The sequence below is a fragment of the Ranitomeya imitator genome, chromosome 10 (genome assembly GCF_032444005.1).
Source record: "Ranitomeya imitator isolate aRanImi1 chromosome 10, aRanImi1.pri, whole genome shotgun sequence".
In the NCBI taxonomy this organism is placed as follows: domain Eukaryota; kingdom Metazoa; phylum Chordata; class Amphibia; order Anura; family Dendrobatidae; genus Ranitomeya; species Ranitomeya imitator.
Genome location: NC_091291.1, coordinates 130,184,519 through 130,207,371, shown reverse-complemented (window position 1 = coordinate 130,207,371; position 22,853 = coordinate 130,184,519). Strand labels below are relative to the sequence as shown.

At 43.9% G+C, this 22,853-nt stretch overlaps 1 protein-coding gene across 1 annotated transcript in view; it reads left to right on the top strand.

Annotated features, from left to right (window-relative positions):
* TMPRSS4 (transmembrane serine protease 4) overlaps positions 1-22,853 on the top strand; it is a 46,351-nt gene that overhangs the window by 10,459 nt on the left and 13,039 nt on the right. Inside the window, exons 2-6 of the mRNA XM_069741291.1 lie at positions 14,030-14,072; positions 14,514-14,888; positions 17,440-17,592; positions 18,864-18,987; positions 19,594-19,692. Of these exons, the coding sequence (XP_069597392.1) occupies positions 14,030-14,072; positions 14,514-14,888; positions 17,440-17,592; positions 18,864-18,987; positions 19,594-19,692 (794 nt within the window). The remainder of the gene's footprint in view (positions 1-14,029; positions 14,073-14,513; positions 14,889-17,439; positions 17,593-18,863; positions 18,988-19,593; positions 19,693-22,853) is intronic.

Genomic DNA, 22,853 nt, shown 5'->3' with positions numbered 1-22,853 from the left:
TTGTACTGAGCGGTGTGAAATCTCCGCAGCAGCACGGAGGAGGTACACTGAGGAGCCGGCAGTCCGGCTAGGCAAAAGGAGATTGAGTTTAAAACTTCAAGAGGGTTAAATAACGATTTAGAGAAGTATTTTCATAGTAAGTTCACCAGTCTCATCAGGTCTAAAAATCTATTTTAATATGGTTGGTATTATTTCTTTAATTTTTTTTTTTTTTTTCTTGTGCCAGCTATACTAAATAATTTTTAGTCTTCACCTGGTGACTGTTCAGCAATAGACAAGATCACTTACTTAGTTTCAACACTTTCCATGTCTACCATTTATCATATTTGTCATCTCCCGGTGTTCAGCATTTTTGTTTGGCACATGGAGGTGTAATTTATCCTAAAGATTGTGCGATTGCACAATTGTATCAAACCTTGTACAACAAGGGACAGCACAGGCATTTTTTTTTTTTTCCTATGGCAAATGTTCACATATTGTAAGCATCTTATTTTAAAAAAAAAAGAAAAAAAAAGAAATTGAGTATATTGTTCCACATTTATAAATGCTTGAAATTGCAAATCCCTAGAGGGTGAGCGCCTTCCCCAAAAGCCTCCCTCCCATATATCTCCACCTTGTATTGAGTTTATTGTGCTAGGAGACACCATGTCTTTTGCTGCCAATTTATACGTTTTTGCTGTGATTACACCAGAAATTAGTGCAAATGATGGTAAATTCCATGGAAGTCGCTGCCCCTCTAGATCCTGCCTATTTTTTTTTTTATTTTTTTTTTTAACGGGGTAGTGTTGTGAATATTTTTAGAACAAATATTATAAGTGCTGCAAGTTGTGATTTTTATTTTTTTTATTTATTTTTCTTCTCTATACCACAAGTATAGCATTTCCTAAATTCTCCCCATCTGTGTGAATAATAATAATAATAATTTATTATTATTTTAAAAAAAAAGTTCCCCTACTGCTTCTATTTTGCCCGGTGTGATCCTTGGTTGTGTATGGTGTGAATTTGGTCCCGAGGGTTACAGTGGGACGGTGTCTTCTAATGGTGTTATATGATCATGCTCGTGTCTTAATCGAGTATAACGCCTTAACCGAGCACGCTCGCTCATCACTGATGTCTTCCTATCCCTTCACCATTATGGGGACTGGTTTTGTACCACTCTGAAGATGTAACGTTGACGCCATAAACAGGTCTTCTGTCTCTGTTGCGTTGGTCGACACCACCCCCCCCCCCCCCCCCCCGATAATCCAGTTGCACTTTACCAGTAAATCGAGTGACACAACATTTCGGCGCACGCTTGTTTCCAACATGATTAATCAATAACAAAATATTTTCTATTCCCGTCGGGTGTTACGCGGTGAATCACTGATGGCTTCTTCGTAAATCTCCTTTGCAGAAGATAAGCCGGAAAGTTTCAAAACAGCTTTTACGACACCGGTTTGTTGGCTATTGTCATTTTGGAGCGTGTGTGACGTCGTCTGCCGCTCGGCTCACGTTCTTCTGTACTGTAATCACGAACATTGGGAAACCCTTGTGAAACCATCGGCCTCTGGGCCTGGAGGGTAATAAGACGGCGTCTCTGGACTGTCGGCTTTATCTTACCCACTAATAAACTATAGAAACTCTCATTAGAATGCTTGTTACGTTCTTCTGACACCAGTTTTACTGTCCTGTACTGAATTCCTTCTTTCTCCATTTTTATTTTTTTTTATTTTTTCCCCTTAGAATTATGTTGTTCTGTTCCTCTGGTATTACTCTGGGAAATCTATGAATACATTGACATCAAGCGTTCTCCTTGTGATTGAGCACTTTGCTTTTCAACCTGACAATATCCAAGCAGGAATAATAATGATTGTTCATTTTCTGTATTTGGTGTCTATATAGGACAAAACAAGTTTGTTTATTTTTTTTTTTATATTCTTAATTAACTCATGTAAAACTGACATCCATTTTATTAGACCCCGCCTCTTCAGAATTTTAAAAGGCGAATCCCTTAGGGTAGGCGGGGTTAACTTACTAATCACTGAGGGTCTAATTGATGACCTCTAGGCTCTGCAACTGGCGATAACCCTTTTAGCCGTGGTACCAAAAGTGGGAGCAATTGTTCAGCTCTTGGCTGCCAAAGTAAGTGCAAACCGTCAACATTCGACAAGCACAATAGTGGTAGGCAATAGAGAGACCCCCTCTCCTCTGTCGAACCAATTAAATGTCGCTATTGCCAGCAGCAGTTATGTGGTTAAAACGCAAATGAGGAAGCTAGACCCATTCCTGACATTTCTCACTGCTATACCGACAGCGCACGCTGAATTATTATGATTAAAATATGAGTCATAATGCAGGAACTGGCACCTCACCGTGATCTACATTTTTGTCAAATTCCCAAGGGGTAATTTTTTTTTTCTTTCATCCTTTTTTCTTTTGTCTTTTTCTTGTCTTTTTTTCTTTGATCTTTTTCTCCTTCGTCCCTTCTTCGTCACGCTTTTTGTGACGTAGCAACGATCTCGCTAACTATCTCCTTATGTGTGACAGCGACCAACGATCAGGCCCCTGCTGGGAGATCGTTGGTCGTTGGGGAATGATCAGGACCTTTTTTTGGCCCGCTGTCATCGCTGGATCGGCGTGTGTGAAGACCACTTTCTGCAGCAGGAGCCTCCCCCCACTGCTCTGTCTGAAGTAGTACACATGATTCCTAAAACTAACCTCTTAAATAAAGAGCAGGACTTGGGTAAAAAATGTAGAGTGCATAACAATCTTACATTCTAAAATTAGATAGGATGACAGTCCCCGTGTACTGCCGGAGTGACTCATCCTCTACCGAAATGCACTGATCTGAATGATAATTTTTTCTCCCCTGGGTATTATATACCTGGAAAAACACGTCTGTCTGTAGGTCCAAAAGTTCAGCCTAAGGCAGACAAGAAGCAAAAACAACCAAACAGCATGAAACTAGGGGTGACCTCATAAGATATCACTTGTACAAATATAGACCTTACGTTAGTTTCTGGGTTGTTTCTTCTCTTCGACTTTTGTATTTATTCATCATTGCTTTGATATAATCTGTATGTTACTACTACTGTATTACTGATAGGTGGTTTGTTTGTTTATTTGGTATGTTACTCTTTAGGCGACATGGTCAGTCGTTGTGGCCTCTGCAGGACAAGGTGTGCCAATAGATTTCAGTTCTGTTGACCAATGACTCAGCTTCTTCATATAACAGCAGCGAGGAGCCTGGAGAAATAGGATGAGACCCCTTTATGATCAGCTGCTTTCAGGGAGACCCACAGTAATAGATCCCGTGTAACTGGGAGAACAGGGATTTGGCAGTCACACAAGAAGGCAGATATGGTTTATTACCGTCATTGCCTTCTCCATCACTGTATACACAACGCTAAACCGTTTCCTCCTCCATTCACAGCAGTCATGTAATTACTGTGTATATGGAAGGAGCAGAGGCTGCTGAGTCATGGGAGCCCTAGACAGCACTTATTTTGGACACACCTCATCATTTAAAGATTTTTCTGTCTTTTCATGACTATGAAAATTGTACATTCACACTAAAGGCATCAAAACTATGAATTAACACATGTGGAATTATATACGTAACAAAAAAGTGTGAAACAACTAAAAATGTCTTATATTTTAGGTTCTTCAAAGTAGCCACCTTTTGCTTTGATGACTGCTTTGTACACTCTTGGCATTCTCTTGATGAGCTTCAAGAGGTATTCACCGGGAATGGTCTTCCAACAATCTTGAAGGAGTTCCCAGAAATGCTTAGCACTTGTTGGCCCTTTTGCTTTCACTCTGCGGTCCAGCTCACCCAAAACCATCTCGATTGGGTTCAGGTCTGGTGACTGTGGAGGCCAGGTCATCTGGTGTAGCACCCCATCACTCTCCTTCTTGGTCAAATAGCCCTTACACAGCCTGGAGGTGTGTTTGGGGTCATTGTCCTGTTGGAAAAATAAATGATGGTCCAACTAAACGCAAACCGGATGGAATAGCATGCCGCTGCAAGATGCTGTGGTAGCCATGCTGGTTCAGTATGCCTTCAATTTAAAATAAATCCCCAACAGTGTCACCAGCAAAGCCCCCCCACACCATCACACCTCCTCCTCCATGCTTCACGGTGGGAACCAGGCATGTAGAGTCCATCCGTTCACCTTTTCTGCGTCACACAAAGACACGGTGGTTGGAACCAAAGATCTCAAATTTGGACTCATCAGACCAAAGCACAGATTTCCACTGGTCTAATGTCCATTCCTTGTGTTCTTTAGCCCAAACAAGTCTCTTTTGCTTGTTGCCTGTCCTTAGCAATGGTTTCCTATCAGCTATTTTACCATGAAGGCCTGCTGCACAAAGTCTCCTCTTAACAGTTGTTGTAGAGATGTGTTATGAACAGGTGATTCAGAACCACAATGGACCTAGTGGTTAAGAGCACACTAGTGACCTGTTTAGACATAAACGTAGGACGAGCTCTGAGACGTGGGAACTCTGCTGACCGCAATCCCTGATCCTATAATACCACACTAAAGGCAGCCGTGGAGCGCTCCTGACCCGAACCTATGCGCCTCGTCAAAGCCTGAGAAACTAGCTAGCCCTGAAGATAGAAAAATAAGCCTACCTTGCCTCAGAGAAATTCCCCAAAGGAAAAGGCAGCCCCCCACATATAATGACTGTGAGTAAGATGAAAATACAAACACAGAGATGAAATAGATTTTAGCAAAGTGAGGCCCGACTTGCTGAATAGAACGAGGATAGGAAAGATAACTTTGCGGTCAGCACAAAAACCTACAAACAACCACGCAGAGGGGACAAAAAGACCCTCCGCACCGACTAACGGTACGGAGGTGGTCCCTCTGCGTCTCAGAGCTTCCAGCAGGCAAGAAAAACCAATATACAGTGGGGCAAAAAAGTATTTAGTCAGTCAGCAATAGTGCAAGTTCCACCACTTAAAAAGATGACAGGCGTCTGTAATTTACATCATAGGTAGACCTCAACTATGGGAGACAAACTGAAAAAAAAAATCCAGAAAATCACATTGTCTGTTTTTTTTAACATTTTATTTGCATATTATGGTGGAAAATAAGTATTTGGTCAGAAACAAAATTTCATCTCAATACTTTGTAATATATCCTTTGTTGGCAATGACAGAGGTCAAACGTTTTCTGAAAGTCTTCACAAGGTTGCCACACACTGTTGTTGTTATGTTGGCCCATTCCTCCATGCAGATCTCCTCTAGAGCAGTGATGTTTTTGGCTTTTCTCTTGGCAACACGGACTTTCAACTCCCTCCAAAGGTTTTCTATAGGATTGAGATCTGGAGACTGGCTAGGCCACTCCAGGACCTTGAAATGCTTCTTACGAAGCCACTCCTTCGTTGCCCTGGCAGTGTGCTTTGGATCATTGTCATGTTGAAAGACCCAGCCACGTTTCATCTTCAATGCCCTTGCTGATGGAAGGAGGTTTGCACTCAAAATCTCACGATACATGGCCCCATTCATTCTTTCATGTACCCGGATCAGTCGTCCTGGCCCCTTTGCAGAGAAACAGCCCCAAAGCATGATGTTTCCACCACCATGCTTTACAGTAGGTATGGTGTTTGATGGATGCAACTCAGTATTCTTTTTCCTCCAAACACGACAAGTTGTGTTTCTACCAAACAGTTCCAGTTTGGTTTCATCAGACCATAGGACATTCTCCCAAAACTCCTCTGGATCATCCAAATGCTCTCTAGCAAACTTCAGACGGGCCCGGACATGTACTGGCTTAAGCAGTGGGACACGTCTGGCACTGCAGGATCTGAGTCCATGGTGGCGTAGTGTGTTACTTATGGTAGGCTTTGTTACATTGGTCCCAGCTCTCTGCAGTTCATTCACTAGGTCCCCCTGCGTGGTTCTGGGATTTTTGCTCACCGTTCTTGTGATCATTCTGACCCCACGGGGTGGGATTTTGCGTGGAGCCCCAGATCGAGGGAGATTATCAGTGGTCTTGTATGTCTTCCATTTTCTAATTATTGCTCCCACTGTTGATTTCTTCACTCCAAGCTGGTTGGCTATTGCAGATTCAGTCTTCCCAGCCTGGTGCAGGGCTACAATTTTGTTTCTGGTGTCCTTTGACAGCTCTTTGGTCTTCACCATAGTGGAGTTTGGAGTCAGACTGTTTGAGGGTGTGCACAGGTGTCTTTTTATACTGATAACAAGTTTAAACAGGTGCCATTACTACAGGTAATGAGTGGAGGAAAGAGGAGACTCTTAAAGAAGAAGTTACAGGTCTGTGAGAGCCAGAAATCTTGATTGTTTGTTTCTGACCAAATACTTATTTTCCACCATAATATGCAAATAAAATGTTAAAAAAACAGACAATGTGATTTTCTGGATTTTTTTTTCTCAGTTTGTCTCCCATAGTTGAGGTCTACCTATGATGTAAATTACAGACGCCTCTCATCTTTTTAAGTGGTGGAACTTGCACTATTGCTGACTGACTAAATACTTTTTTGCCCCACTGTAGCAAGCTGGACAGAAATATAGCAACAAAATAACATAAGCAAAACTTAGCTCATGCAAAGTAGACAGGCCACAGGAACGATCCAGGAGAAAGCAAGGCCAATACTGGAACATTATGACTGGAGGCCAGGAACAAAGGACTAGGTGGAGTTAAATAGAGCAGCACCTAATGACTTAACCCCGTCACCTGAGGAAGGAAACAGAAGCTGCAGCCCCACTCACATCCACCAGAGGAAGCTCATAGACAGAACCAGCCGAAGTACCACTCATGACCACAGGAGCGAGCCTGACCACAGAAATCACAACAGTACCCCCCCCCCCCCTTGAGGAGGGGTCACCGAACCCTCACCAGAGCCCCCAGGCCGACCAGGATGAGCCAAATGAAAGGCACGAACCAGATCGGCAGCATGAACATCAGAGGCAAAGACCCAGGAATTATCTTCCTGACCATAACCCTTCCACTTAACCAGGTACTGGAGTTTCCGTCTCGAAATACGAGAATCCAAAATCTTCTCCACTATATACTCCAACTCCCCCTCAACCAAAACCGGGGCAGGAGGATCAATGGATGGAACCACAGGTGCCACGTATCTCCGCAACAATGACCTATGGAACACGTTATGGATGGAAAAAGACGCTGGAAGGGTCAAACGAAAAGACACAGGATTAAGAACCTCAGAAATCCTATACGGACCAATGAAACGACGCTTAAACTTAGGAGAAGAAACTTTCATAGGGATATAACGAGATGACAACCAAACCAAATCCCCAACACTAAGTCGGGGACCCACACAGCGCCTGCGATTAGCGAAACGCTGAGCCTTCTCCTGAGACAATGTCAAATTGTCCACCACATGAGTCCAAATCTGCTGCAACCTATCCACCACAGTATCCACGCTAGGACAGTCAGAAGACTCAACCTGCCCTGAAGAGAAACGAGGATGAAAGCCGGAATTGCAGAAAAACGGCGAAACCAAAGTAGCCGAGCTGGCCCGATTATTAAGGGCGAACTCAGCCAAAGACAAAAAGGACACCCAATCATCCTGATCGGCAGAAACAAAACATCTCAGATATGTTTCCAAGGTCTGATTGGTTCGTTCAGTCTGGCCATTTGTCTGAGGATGGAAAGCCGAGGAAAAAGACAAATCAATGCCCATCCTAGCACAAAAAGCTCGCCAAAACCTCGAAACAAACTGGGAACCTCTGTCAGAAACGATGTTCTCTGGAATGCCATGTAAACGAACCACATGCTGGAAAAACAATGGCACCAAATCAGAGGAGGAAGGCAATTTAGACAAGGGCACCAAATGGACCATCTTAGAAAAGCGATCACAAACAACCCAAATGACCGACATTTTTTTGAGAGACAGGGAGATCCGAAATAAAATCCATAGAGATATGTGTCCAGGGCCTCTTCGGGACTGGCAAGGGCAAAAGCAACCCACTGGCACGAGAACAGCAGGGCTTAGCCCGAGCACAAATCCCACAGGACTGCACAAATGAACGCACATCCCGCGACAGAGACTGCCACCAAAAGGATCTAGCCACCAAATCTCTGGTACCAAAGATTCCAGGATGACCAGCCAACACCGAACAATGAACCTCAGAGACAACTCTACTCGTCCATTTATCAGGGACAAACAGTTTCTCCGCTGGGCAACGGTCAGGTCTATTAGCCTGAAATTTTTGTAGCACCCGCCGCAAATCAGGGGAGATGGCAGACAAAATTACCCCCTCCTTGAGAACACTCGCCGGCTCAGACAAACCTGGAGAGTCGGGCACAAAACTCCTAGACAGGGCATCCACCTTCACATTTGTAGAGCCCGGAAGGTACGAAACCACAAAGTCAAAACGGGAGAAAAACAGTGACCAACGAGCCTGTCTAGGACTCAACCGCTTGGCTGACTCGAGATAAATCAAGTTCTTGTGATCAGTCAAGACCACCACGCGATGCTTAGCTCCTTCAAGCCAATGACGCCACTCCTCGAATGCCCACTTCATGGCCAGCAACTCACGATTGCCAACATCATAATTACGCTCAGCAGGTGAAAACTTCCTGGAAAAGAAGGCGCATGGCTTCATCACCGAGCCATCAGAACTTCTCTGCGACAAAACAGCCCCTGCTCCAATCTCAGAAGCATCAACCTCGACCTGGAACGGGAGCGAAACATCTGGCTGGCACAACACAGGGGCAGAGGAAAAACGACGCTTCAACTCTTGAAAAGCTTCCACAGCAGCAGAAGACCAATTGACCACATCAGCACCCTTCTTGGTTAAATCAGTCAATGGTTTAGCAATACTTGAAAAATTATTGATGAAGCGACGATAAAAATTAGCAAAGCCCAGGAACTTTTGCAGACTCTTCAGAGATGTCGGCTGAATCCAATCGTGAATGGCTCGAACTTTAACAGGGTCCATCTCAATAGTAGAAGGGGAAAAAATGAAACCCAAAAATGAAACCTTCTGAACACCAAAGAGACACTTAGACCCCTTCACAAACAAAGAATTTGCACGCAGGATCTGGAACACCATTCTGACCTGCTTCACGTGAGACTCCCAATCATCCGAGAAGACCAAAATATCATCCAAGTACACAATCAGGAATATATCCAGGTACTCTCGGAAGATGTCATGCATAAAGGACTGAAATACTGATGGAGCATTAGAAAGCCCGAATGGCATCACCAGGTACTCAAAATGGCCCTCGGGCGTATTAAATGCTGTTTTCCATTCATCGCCCCTTTTAATACGCACAAGATTATACGCACCACGAAGATCTATCTTGGTGAACCAACTAGCCCCCTTAATCCGAGCGAACAAATCAGACAGCAAGGGCAAGGGGTACTGAAATTTGACAGTGATTTTATTTAGAAGGCGGTAATCAATACAAATTCTCAGTGAACCATCCTTCTTGGCCACAAAAAAGAACCCTGCTCCCAATGGTGATGAGGACGGGCGAATATGACCCTTCTCCAAGGATTCCTTTACGTAACTCCGCATAGCGGCGTGCTCAGGTACAGACAAATTAAACAGTCGACCTTTAGGAAACTTACTACCAGGAATCAGATCGATAGCACAATCACAATCCCTATGCGGAGGTAGGGCACTGGACTTGGGCTCATCAAATACATCCTGGTAATCTGACAAGAACTCTGGGACCTCAGAAGGGGTGGATGACGAAATAGACAGAAATGGAACATCACCATGTACCCCCTGACAACCCCAGCTGGACACAGACATTGATTTCCAATCCAATATTGGATTATGGACTTGTAGCCATGGCAACCCCAACACGACCACATCATGCAGATTATGTAACACCAAAAAGCGAATATCCTCCTGATGCGCAGGAGCCATGCACATGGTCAGCTGGGTCCAATACTGAGGCTTATTCTTGGCCAAAGGCGTAGCATCAATTCCTCTTAATGGAATAGGACACTGCAAGGGCTCCAAGAAAAACCCACAGCGCCTGGCATACTCCAAGTCCATCAAGTTCAGGGCAGCGCCTGAATCCACAAATGCCATGACGGAATAGGATGACAAAGAGCAGATCAAAGTAACTGACAAAAGAAATTTTGAATGTACAGTACCAATGGTGGCAGATTTAGCAAACCGCTTAGTGCGCTTAGGACAATCGGAGATAGCATGAGTGGAATCACCACAATAAAAACACAGCCCATTCTGACGTCTGTGTTTTTGCCGTTCAGCTCTGGTCAAAGTCCTATCGCACTGCATAGGCTCAGGTACATGCTCAGATAATACCGCCAAATGGTGCACAGTTTTACGCTCGCGCAAGCGTCGACCGATCTGAATAGCCAAAGACATAGACTCATTCAGACCAGCAGGCATAGGAAATCCCACCATGACATCCTTAAGAGCTTCAGAGAGACCCTTTCTGAAAATTGCTGCCAGCGCGCATTCATTCCATTGAGTGAGCACAGACCACTTCCTAAATTTCTGACAATATATCTCTACCTCATCCTGACCCTGACATAGAGCCAGCAAATTTTTCTCTGCCTGATCCACTGAATTAGGTTCATCATACAGCAATCCGAGCGCCAGAAAAAACGCATCAATATTACATAATGCAGGATCTCCTGGCGCAAGGGAAAATGCCCAGTCTTGAGGGTCGCCGCGTAATAAAGAAATAATGATCTTTACTTGTTGAACAGGGTCACCAGAGGAGCGGGGTTTCAAAGCCAGAAATAGTTTACAATTATTTTTGAAATTCAGGAATTTAGCTCTATCTCCGGAAAATAACTCAGGAATAGGAATTTTAGGTTCTAACATAGGATTCTGAACCACTAAATCTTGAAAATTCTGTACACTTATAGCGAGATTATCCATCAAAGAGGACAGACCTTGAATGTCCATCACAACACCTGTGTTCTGAACCACCCAAATGTCTAGGGGAAAAGAGAGACAAAACACAGTGCAAAGAAAAAAAAATGGTCTCAGAACTTCTCTTTTCCCACTATTGAGAAGCATTAGTACTTTGGGCCTCCAGTACTGTTATGAACAGGTGATTCAGAACCACAATGGACCTAGTGGTTAAGAGCACACTAGTGACCTGTTTAGACATAAACGTAGGACGAGCTCTGAGACGTGGGAACTCTGCTGACCGCAATCCCTGATCCTATAATACCACACTAAAGGCAGCCGTGGAGCGCTCCTGACCCGAACCTATGCGCCTCGTCAAAGCCTGAGAAACTAGCTAGCCCTGAAGATAGAAAAATAAGCCTACCTTGCCTCAGAGAAATTCCCCAAAGGAAAAGGCAGCCCCCCACATATAATGACTGTGAGTAAGATGAAAATACACAGATGAAATAGATTTTAGCAAAGTGAGGCCCGACTTGCTGAATAGAACGAGGATAGGAAAGATAACTTTGCAGTCAGCACAAAAACCTACAAACAACCACGCAGAGGGGACAAAAAGACCCTCCGCACCGACTAACGGTACGGAGGTGGTCCCTCTGCGTCTCAGAGCTTCCAGCAGGCAAGAAAAACCAATATAGCAAGCTGAACAGAAATATAGCAACAAAATAACATAAGCAAAACTTAGCTCATGCAAAGTAGACAGGCCACAGGAACGATCCAGGAGAAAGCAAGGCCAATACTGGAACATTATGGCTGGAGGCCAGGAACAAAGGACTAGGTGGAGTTAAATAGAGCAGCACCTAATGACTTAACCCCATCACCTGAGGAAGGAAACTCAGAAGCCGCAGCCCCACTCACATCCACCAGAGGAAGCTCATAGACAGAACCAGCCGAAGTACCACTCATGACCACAGGAGGGAGCCTGACCACAGAAATCACAACAGAGATGTCTCTGCTGCTAGAACTCTGTGTGGCATTGACCTGGTCTCTAATCTGAGCTGCTAGTAACCTGCGATTTCTGAGGCTGGTGACTCGGATAAACTTATCCTCAGAAGCAGAGGTGACTCTTGGTCTTCCTTTCCTGGGGCGGTCCTCATGTGAGCCAGTTTCTTTGTAGCGCTTGATAGTTTTTGCCACTGCACTTGGGGACACTTTTTCAAAGTTTTCCCAATTTTTCGGACTGACTGACCTTCATTTCTTAAAGTAATCGTGGCCACTCGTTTTTCTTTACTTAGCTGCTTTTTTCTTGCCATAATACAAATTCTAACAGTCTATTCAGTAGGACTATCAGCTGTGTATCCACCAGACTTCTGCTCAACACAACTGATGGTCCCAACCCCATTTATAAAGCAAGAAATCCCACTTATTAAACCTGACAGGGCACACCTGTGAAGTGAAAACCATTCCCGGTGACTACCTCTTGAAGCTCATCAAGAGAATGCCAAGAGTGTGCAAAGCAGTCATCAAAGCAAAAGGTGGCTACTTTGAAGAACCTAGAATATAAGACATAATTTCAGTTGTTTCACACTTGTATGTTAAGTATATAATTCCACATGTGTTAATTCATAGTTTTGATGCCTTCAGTGTGAATTTACAATTTTCATAGTCAGAAAAATCTTTAAATCTTTAAAGGGAACCTGTCACCCCGTTTTTTCAGATTGAGATAAAAATACTGTTAAATAGGGCCTGCGCTGTGTGTTACAATAGTGTATGTAGTGTACCCTGATTCCCCACCTATGCTGTGAAATACATTACCAAAGTCTCCGTTTTCGCCTGTCAATCAGGCTGGTCTGGTCAGGTGGGCGTGGTGACATCGCTCTTTTCTTCCCCAGCTTTCCGTTGGTGGCGTAGTGGTGTGCGCATGTCCAAGTGCCGAATCCACTGCGCGCACGTGAAGAAACAGCGCGCGATCTGCGCTATTACCCCTGTCATCGGTGGGGGAGGCCATCTTCCTGGGGCCGTGCATGCGCAGATGGAGTGCTCTGCTGCACGGGGCTTCAGGAAAATGGCCGCGGGATGCCGCACGTGGGCAGAAGAGATCGCGGCGGCCATTTTCCCAAAGCCGAGTTTGCAAAGTAAAAATACCATGGTGTCACGGGTTTACCGACTAGAACTAACTCTAATAGGCGGTGCTAGAGTTCAAGCAATCTTCCTCTCTGAAGAGGCAATTTACATATTTAATTTCCCAGAGGAGTATGCATGTCTCCTGGCATGTCACTCTCTACAAGGAGAGAATTTACATTTAATTTTAGTAATTCTTTCTGGTCATAATAAATAGGGGAAAAATAAACACTTTTATTTTTCCACAAATATTGCCCAATATTGGTAAAAAAAAGAGTGCCACTGTGAAAAGCTGAAGCCCCATGCATCATTAAAAATATATATATATATATTTGACTTTCCGAAATGAGAATAATTTATCATTTACTTTTTTTTTTAAACCGCATGTATGAAAAAAAAAAAAAATTAAAAATATGCCTTGTCAGGAACTACAGTAGGATACATGGTGGCCCTGTGTTGAACTGGTTAATCTGTTGTTGTTTTTTGGGGGTTTTTTTTTTCTGATTTTAGAACTCTTTGCATGACTGCCAGAAGCCATCGTACCTGAGCTTATGATTAGAGATATATCTTTTTCAGCAGCCATATAGATCATGGGAAGCGATGAAACTGACGAGGTCTATTTCCTCCTATTGGAGAATGTTGTGGGCATGCTCTGTGACTTGTGCAGGGGCAATCATGCAGGGAGGGGAGGGAAGTGAGCTGTGACATCACCTATTGTGAATGGTGGATCCTGTGTTACCTACTGTATATAGAGGTGTTATCAGTCATTGTACAGGAGGAGGAGGTGAGCTGTGACATCACCTATTGTGAATGGTGGATCCTGTGTTATCTACTGTATATAGAGGTGTTATCAGTCCCTGAGGAGGAGGTGAGCTGTGACATCACCTATTGTGAATAGCGTATCCTGTTTATTTACAATAACTAACGCTTATTATTTTGCTACCTGTTATGAATTGATGACTCTTGTGAATTGATCTCTGCAGAGCAGGAAGTGTCAGTCCTAATATGAGGCTCTGATAAAAATTGCAAGAATTAATCTGTATTTTTTTGGTTGATTGACATGTTGTCTTTTAATGCCATTCTTTTGTGTTACAGAGTAGGAGCGAGGAGGACATTGCATCTCCTCTGAACAGTACAGGTAAGACTAAGCCGTTGTTTCTCTAGACGGCCCGGGCTCTCGTAGGGTGTGATGGCTTTCCTTATCCTATAGTTACACACAATGGGTCTATTCAGGATACAATCCTGCACTGCTTGACCTCAGTGATGTAGAACCATTATTGATGACGGAGCCTCACTGGAGAACATGCTGTTTACTAACTACAAGTGCTGTCATGCAGGCGCCATTGTATGAAGCCGGTGCGAACATGCGTTGTACCATGTGAACATCTCATATGGCACAAACCATGCCGCCATGGCAAAACTTGCATTTTCACTCCCTGCCCACCTCCACCCTTGATCGCTCCTCGTAAATCTCATGAATCAGACATCACACAGACCCTGTCAGTCATCTATGGGGCTGAATGTGGCTCAATGGACCTTTTTGATTTTCCACCAGTAACTTTGGTTTTGGCCATTACAGGTGCTAATGAAAGAGCAAGCAACCCTACGCAGCCGGCTGTATCATCGCAGCCAGCGCCTGCCACCTCAAGGACTAATGCTCAACCCTCAGGACCTAATAGTGCCCCAACAGGACCTACTCGTGTTACCCCAGGACCTGCCCGTAATCCAGCTCCGGTCAACAGACCATCAGGACCTGCCCAACCTACTGCGTCTAGGCCGGCGGGTCCAACAAGGACACCAGGCCCTGTCAGAGGTACCCCAAGGCCGAATACAAGACCTGGAGCTAATCCTTTAGTCTACAAGATCAGAAGAGTTTCCGCACTTAGAAGATACTGTGTCCCAATCACAACTGTGGTGCTCATCTTGGCTTCTCTCGCAGTTATAGGCATTCTGAGTAAGTACAGAGGGTCTTTTTTTTTTTCTTGGTGTATATAGTGAGGGGTTGATTCCTCAGGTAGACACAAACACTTTGGTGGTAAAACACCTGCTGGTTTATTAAAGTCAGCATACACAAAGGCAGAGTTCAGAAAACAAAATCAGAGTTTACCTGGCTTAACGGAAAGCAAAACAAAGTATAGCACAGTCCTTTCTCCAGACACCTGGCAATGTCCTTCACTCCTCCTTGGAGATCTGTGGGAACACCCCACTGACTCTCCACACAGGCTTTTTAACCCAGACCATGTGATGATCACCTGACTGTGACCTCATCACAGGTCTTGTTAACACACATGCCGATGTCTGCTCTGCAGGAGGAGATTTGGTGAGCACCCTCCCTCCTACTCTGAGTGTTCACATAAAACCAGCCCATGTATGCAGCTTTCTTTAACCCTCCCAACACTTAGTGTGCTGGAGTAAAAATATCCCGGTTTCATACCACTGACATCAACATGTGCAGTGACACATCTCCCCTCTTACTGTGCCAGTCACCCTGCCACAATACATACAGTATTTCTTCAACTTTTTAATATATTAAGATATTTATTTTCTTCTATTATACACTGCTCAAAAAAATAAAGGGAACACTCCACACATCCTAGATGTGAATGAAATATTCTCATTGAATACTTTTGTTCTGTACAAAGTTGAATGTGCTGACAACAAAATCACACAAAAATCATCAATGGAAATCAAATTTAATAATCAAAGTGCAAAATCAAATTACAGGCTGATCCAACTTCAGTGGAAGTGCCTGTATGACCTCCATACAATGCCTGGACATTCTCCTGATGAGGCGGCGGATGGTCTCCTGAGGGATCTCCTCCCAGACCTGGACTAAAGCATCCGCCAACTCCTGGACAGTCTGTGGTGCAACGTGATGTTGGTGGATGGAGCGAGACATGATGTCCCAGATGTCTTCAATCGGATTCAGCTCTGGGGAACGGGCGGGCCAGTCCATAGCTTCATTGCTTTCATCTTGCAGGAACTGCTCACACACTCCAGTCACATGAGGTCTGGCATTGTCCTGAATTAGGAGGAGCCCAGGGCCAACCACACCAGCATATGGTCTCACAACGGGTCTGAGGATCTCATCTCGGTACCTAATGGCAGTCAGGCTACCTCTGGTGAGCACATGGAGGGCTGTGCGGCCCTCCAAAGAAATGCCACCCCATACCATTACTGACCCACGGCCAAACCGGTCATGCTGAAGGATGTTGCAGGCAGCAGATCGCTCTCCACGGTGTCTCCAGACTCTGTCACATGTGCTCAGTGTGAACCTGCTTTCATCTGTGAAGAGTACAGGGCGCCAGTGGCGAATTTGCCAATCCTGGTGTTCTGTGGCAAATGCCAAGCGTCCGGCACGGTGTTGGGCTGTGAGCACAACCCCCAACTGTGGACGTCAGGCACTCAGACCATCCTCATGGAGTCGGTTTCTAACTGTTTGTGTAGACACATGCACATTTGTGGCCTGCTGGAGGTCATTTTGCAGGGCTCTAGCAGTGCTCCTCCTGTTCCTCCTTGCACAAAGGCTGAGGTAGCGGTCCTGCTGTTGGGTTGTTGCCCTCCTATGGCCCCCTCCACATCTCCTGGTAGCGCTTGCAGCCTCTGGACACTACGCTGACACACAGCAAACCTTCTTGCCACAGCTCACATTGATGTGCAATCCTGGATGAGCTGCACTACCTGACCCACATGCTACCACGAGTGTGAAAGCACAACCAACATTCAAAAGTGTCCAAAACATCAGCCAGAAGGCATTGGTACTGAGATGTGGTCTGTGGTCCCCCCCTTCAGAACCACTCCTTTTATAGGGTGTGTTTTGATAATTGCCAATAATTTCCATCTGTTGTCTATTCCATTTGCACAACAGCATGTGAAATTGATTGTCAATCAGTGTTGACTCCTAAGTGGACAGTTTGATTTCACAGAAGTTTGATTTACTTGGTTATATTCGGTTTGTGTTCCCTTTATTTTTTTGAGCAGTGTATATGGCTTGTTGTGCTCAATCTTGCAGCTTTCTCTGCCCAGAGGAGGTTCTGCAGGTGTCATAACTGTAACAGTCCTATACTCCAGATAGATCTTGTGCTGTCCGCAGGCACCACTAGGGGGAGCTCACTGAAGACTGATGAATACAGATCCAAATGATTCTTATCCGCAGGTTAGGTGACAAGTGTCTAATCGCAGGGGCCCTCACGGGACCAAGCATCCACTGTACCCCATGCACACTATTTGAGCACTACTTTTTCTTATTACTTTACACCAGTGTTTCCCAAGCTCCAGTCCTCACAGACCTCACGGGTCATGTTTTCAGGATTTCTTTAGTATTGCACAAGTAGTGGAAGTATCATCAAGGCATCAGGAATTGTCTCACCTGTGCAACACTGTGGAAATCCTGAAAACATGACCCGTGGGGTCCGTGAGGACTGGAGTTGGGAAATACTGCAAGTTTACGCTTTGTAGAGATGGTAAAAAATCATTTACAATAATTACATTTTTTTACTTTACAGTTAAGGTGGTCCTAGATAATTACTACTTCTTCTGCACCAAATCCTTTAAGTTCATTCCCTTGGATAAATGGTGCGATGGGGTGCAGGACTGTAGCGGCAATGAAGATGAATTGCGTTGTGTTCAGAAAGTAGATTATAGCAATAACTCCATGGGTGAGTATTCCCCAACACCGTTCACTACATAGACTGTAATGCTAACTTTCACCTGCGGAGGCGCTATGGGGGATTTGGATGCTGGTTAGCCGCAGCCACTGAACAGCTAATTAGGCCTTGGATTGTGCAACAGCTGCAGGCTTATGCTTTAACTCTCTTGAGCGGATAGTAGATGGCGCTGTGCTAACTGTTGTAGTTTATGTGTAGCAGTTCTTCTACTGCATGACCTCTCGGGTCTTTTTTTTTTTTTTTGGGCCATTCTCTCCAGGAATCCATTTTGTCAGGATTATTGGTTGCTGTATGTTCAAGCAAAACCGTTCATAATGCCACACTGTCTAAAAGCTGCAACGTTAGATAACCCAAGCTCGTATTGAAATGGACCTGTCCAAGGCAGACACTCCTTTTTAAAAGGAGATAAGCAAGCAGTTTTTAAAGTTGATAAGAAAGTAAAAATAAAAATTGAATTTTGCAGTAATAGTGCCCTATCTAGCTCCACCCATGAGCTTCTATCACCCCTACATATTGTGGCTCCACCCATGAGCTTCTGTCACCCCTACATATTGTGGCTCCACCCATGAGCTCCTGTCACCCCTACATATTGTGGCTCCACCCATGAGCTCCTGTCACCCCCACACATTGTGACTCCACCCATGAGCTCCTGTCACCCCTACATATTGTGTCTCCACCCATGAGCTCATCACCCCTACATATTGTAGCTCCATCCATGAGCTTCTGTCAACCCTACATATTGTAGCTCCACCCATGAGCTCCTGTCACCCCTACACATTGTGGCTCCACCCATGAGCTCCTGTCACCCCTACATATTGTGGCTCCACCCATGAGCTCATCACCCCTACATATTGTAGCTCCACCCATGAGCTTCTGTCAACCCTACACATTGTGGCTCCACCCATGAGCTCCTGTCACCCCTACATATTGTGGCTCCACCCATGAGCTCCTGTCACCCCTACATATTGTAGCTCCACCCATGAGCTTCTGTCACCCTATATAATGGCACCTCTCTGTACTTAAAGGGACTGTAGACCTGAGCATCTGCCACCCTATATAGCGCCCCCCATGAGCTTCTGTCCCCTATAGAGTGGCACCTCTCTGTACTTAAAGGGACTGTATATTTCAGTCTCAATTAGACCAGTCGGACCCAAAATACGCCTTAAGAAACCAAAGCACGGTAATATATGACTAGTAATAATACAATACAGTTCTTACATTACCAGGCGCAATAGTCTTGTTTGTTTGTTCTTGTTTCACAGTCCGGCTGACAGAATCCAACTCCATCGCACAGATCTACGGCTATGGAAGGTGGAACTACATTTGTTATGATGGTTTTGATGCTGCAAGAGCTAAAGCTGTCTGTGCGGAGCTGGGATACTCTAGGTATATATTATACACAGAAATGATAATAACCACTGACTGTAATCACCAGTAAATAAAAGTGGTCACAGTGTATATCTGACACGTGCGAGGTCAGATCTGGGCAGTAAGAATTAGTTGGGTTTTTTTTTTTTTTTAAATTTCAATGAGTAATTTTCAAGACTTTTTTTTTTTTTTTTTTTTTTTTTCTTTTTAAGCATTGTAGCTGAATCAGAATATTGCTTGCCTCTTTTAAGATACAGCTTGCTTAGGCTTGCAGCTCTACAGAATTTGCAGCAAAGCCCTAAAGCAAAGAATGTTCCTTGCTTTGGCTTGTCCCAGACCAGATAGGACTCCTTCCATAACATAAATGAGGTTGGCGCCTGCCCTCTAGTGGTTGAAGTTAGAGTAGCATCTTCTCCAGAACCTCTATAGCATGTAACCTATAAAGCATTGATTATAGTTGTACAGCGTCGTGCGGTTTATTGATCTGTGAGTCTATTTCTGTATATTTACACCCGATCCATTAGTCTGTAGTCGATACAATAACACATGACGGCTCCTCTGCGGTAGGAATCGCATATAGAGGCAGACGCTGAGAATAAAACCCATTCTGTTCTTCTGTTTCAGTAACCCTACATTTACCTTTGTAACTAGAAGTGATATCAATGGGCCGTTCAGTACCATTCAGCTCGGCAGTCATGGGATAGAGGTCAATCCTCTTTTTGGGTGAGTAAAAGTCTAGAAATGGCCAATGTCCGTTATCGTTGATATTAATCCCTCTTTGTCTAGGTTCACACTTGGGTCGGAGCCTCTTCTAGCATGTAGCGCTATTGTTTTTTGTTTTTTTTCCTATGAAACCATCCGAATGGAAACTTTACCCGACCCGCCTGGTGCCATTTGGGTCCATTTATCGAAGGAAGCCATTTCTTGCAGTAATGTTTTGAACATTAATTTTGTCTGTCCGTTCCTAAAAAAAATGGAGTAGACCAAGCTCCAAGATGATCCTCTTTATCATAGCCAGGACTTGGGGTCTCAGACTGTATTGGCCTTGGGCTATGTTCACACTTCCTTTTGGACATTCTGTTCCATTTTTTTTTTTGGAATACACAGAATTAGGCCGGCTTCACACTCAGCGTATGAAAATACGGTCCGTTTTTTACGGCCGTAATACGCTGAAAAGTCCCCAAAATAGTGGTCCGTAGCTCCTCCGTAGGCAGGGTGTTTCAGCGTTTTTTGCGCATGGCATCCTCCGTATGTAATCCGTATGTCATCCGTACTGCGTGTTTTTCTCGCAGGCTTGCAAAACCGACATACGGCTATACAAGGGATCCATGTGTTAAAAGACAAACAAACATATATACTGTGTGTGTGTATATATATATATATATATATATATATATATATATATATATATATATATATATATATATATATATATATATATATATATATATATATATATATATATATATATATATATATATATATATATATATATACATATACTAGCTGAAGAGCCCGGCGTTGCCTGGGCATAGTAAATATCTGTGGTTAGTTATAGCACGTCACTTCTCTTATTTTCCCATCACTCCTCTCATTTTCCCAATCACATCTGTAATTTTCCCCCTAACATCTCTCATTTTCTCCCTCACACCTCTCATTTTCTCCCTCACTCCTCTCATTCCCCCCTAACACTTGTCATTTCGACCTCACATCTGTCATTTTCTGATCACTACACTATTTTCCCTCACACCTCTCATTTTCACCTCAGTATATACATGTTTGTCATCTCCCTTATATATAGTATACACCTGTATGTCATCTCCTGTATATAGTAAATACCTGTATGTCATCTCCCCTGTATATAGTATATACCTGCTGTGTCATCTCCCCTGTATATAGTATATACCTGTATGTCATCTCCTCCTATATATAGTATATACCTGTATGTCATCTCCTCCTATATATAGTATATACCTGTATGTCATCTCCTTCTATATATAGTATATACCTGTATGTCATCTCCTCCTGTATATAGTATATACCTGTATGTCATCTTCTATATATAGCATATACCTGTATGTCATCTCCTCCTGTATATAGTATATACCTGTAGGTAATCTGCTCCTGTATATAGTATATACCTGTGTGTCATCTCCTCCTGTATATAGTATATAGCTGTATGTCATCTCCTCCTGTATATAGTATGTACCTGTATGTCATCTCCTCTATATAGTATATACCTGTGTGTCATCTCTCCTGTATATAGTATATATCTGTGTGTCATCTCCCCTGTATATACCTGTGTGATCTCCTGTATTAGACCTCGTTTACACGTTATTTGCTCAGTATTTTTACCTCAGTATTTGTAAGCTAAATTGGCAGCCTGATAAATCCCCAGCCAACAGGAAGCCCTCCCCCTGGCAGTATATATTAGCTCACACATACACATAATAGACAGGTCATGTGACTGACAGCTGCCGCATTTCCTATATGGTACATTTGTTGCTCTTGTAGTTTGTCTGCTTATTAATCAGATTTTTATTTTTAAAGGATAATACCAGACTTGTGTGTGTTTTAGGGCGAGTTTCGTTTGTCAAGTTGTGTGTGTTGAGTTGCGTGTGGCGACATGCATGTAGTGACTTTTGTGAGATGAGTTTTGTGTGGCAACATGCGTGTAGCAACTTTTTGTGTGTCAAGTTGCATGTGACAGGTTAGTGTAGCAAGTTGTGTGCAGAAAGTTTTGCGCATGACGAGTTTTGCGCGTGGTGAGTTTTATGTCTGGTGCCTTTTGAGTATGTGCAAGTTTTGTGTGAGGCAACTTTTGCATTTGTTGCAAATTTTGTGCATGTGGCAATTTTTCCGCGTGTGCAAGTTTTGTGTGTGGCGAGTTTTCCATGAGGTGAGTTTTGCACTTGTGGCGAGTTTTGCGTGAGCCTAGTTTTTGCATGTGGCGAGTTTTGAGCGGCGACTTTTGTGTTTCGACTTTTATGTGGCGAGGTTGGTGTATGTGTGGTGAAATGTGTGCTGAGGGTGGTATATGTGTTCAAGCACGTGGTAGTGTGTGGCGCATTTTGTGTGTGTGTTCATATCCCCATGTGTGGTGAGTATCTCATGTCGGGGCCCCACCTTAGCAACTGTACGGTATATACTCTTTGGCGCCATCGCTCTCATTCTTTAAGTCCCCCTTGTTCACATCTGGCAGCTGTCAATTTGCCTCCAACACTTTTCCTTTCACTTTTCCCCATTATGTAGATAGGGGAAAAATTGTTTGGTGAATTGGAAAGCGCGGGGTTAAAATTTCACCTCACAACGTAGCCTATGATGCTCTCAGGGTCCAGACGTGTGACTGTGCAAAATTTTGTGGCTGTAGCTGCGACGGTGCAGATGCCAATCCCGGACATACACACACATACACATACACACACACACACACACACACACACACACACACACACACACACACACACACACACACACACACACACACACACACACACACACATTCAGCTTTATATAGTAGATGTATGTATATATATATATATATATAATGTCAGTAGACACATATATGTATATATTAATATTTCATCCAGCGCGATATAGCAGAAAGCCGGTAATTCAATTGCCGGCTTTTGCTTTCTCCTTCCTAAACCCGACATGATATGAGACATGGTTTACATACAGTAAACCATCTCATATCCCCATTTTTTGCATATTCCACACTACTAATGTCAGTAGTGTGTATCTGCAAAATTTGGCCGTTCTATCTACTAAATTAAAGAGTTAAATGGCGGAAAAATTTGGCATGGGCTCCCGCACAATTTTCTCCGCCAGAGTAGTAAAGCCAGTGACTGAGGGCAGATATTAATAGCCTGGAGAGGGTCCAT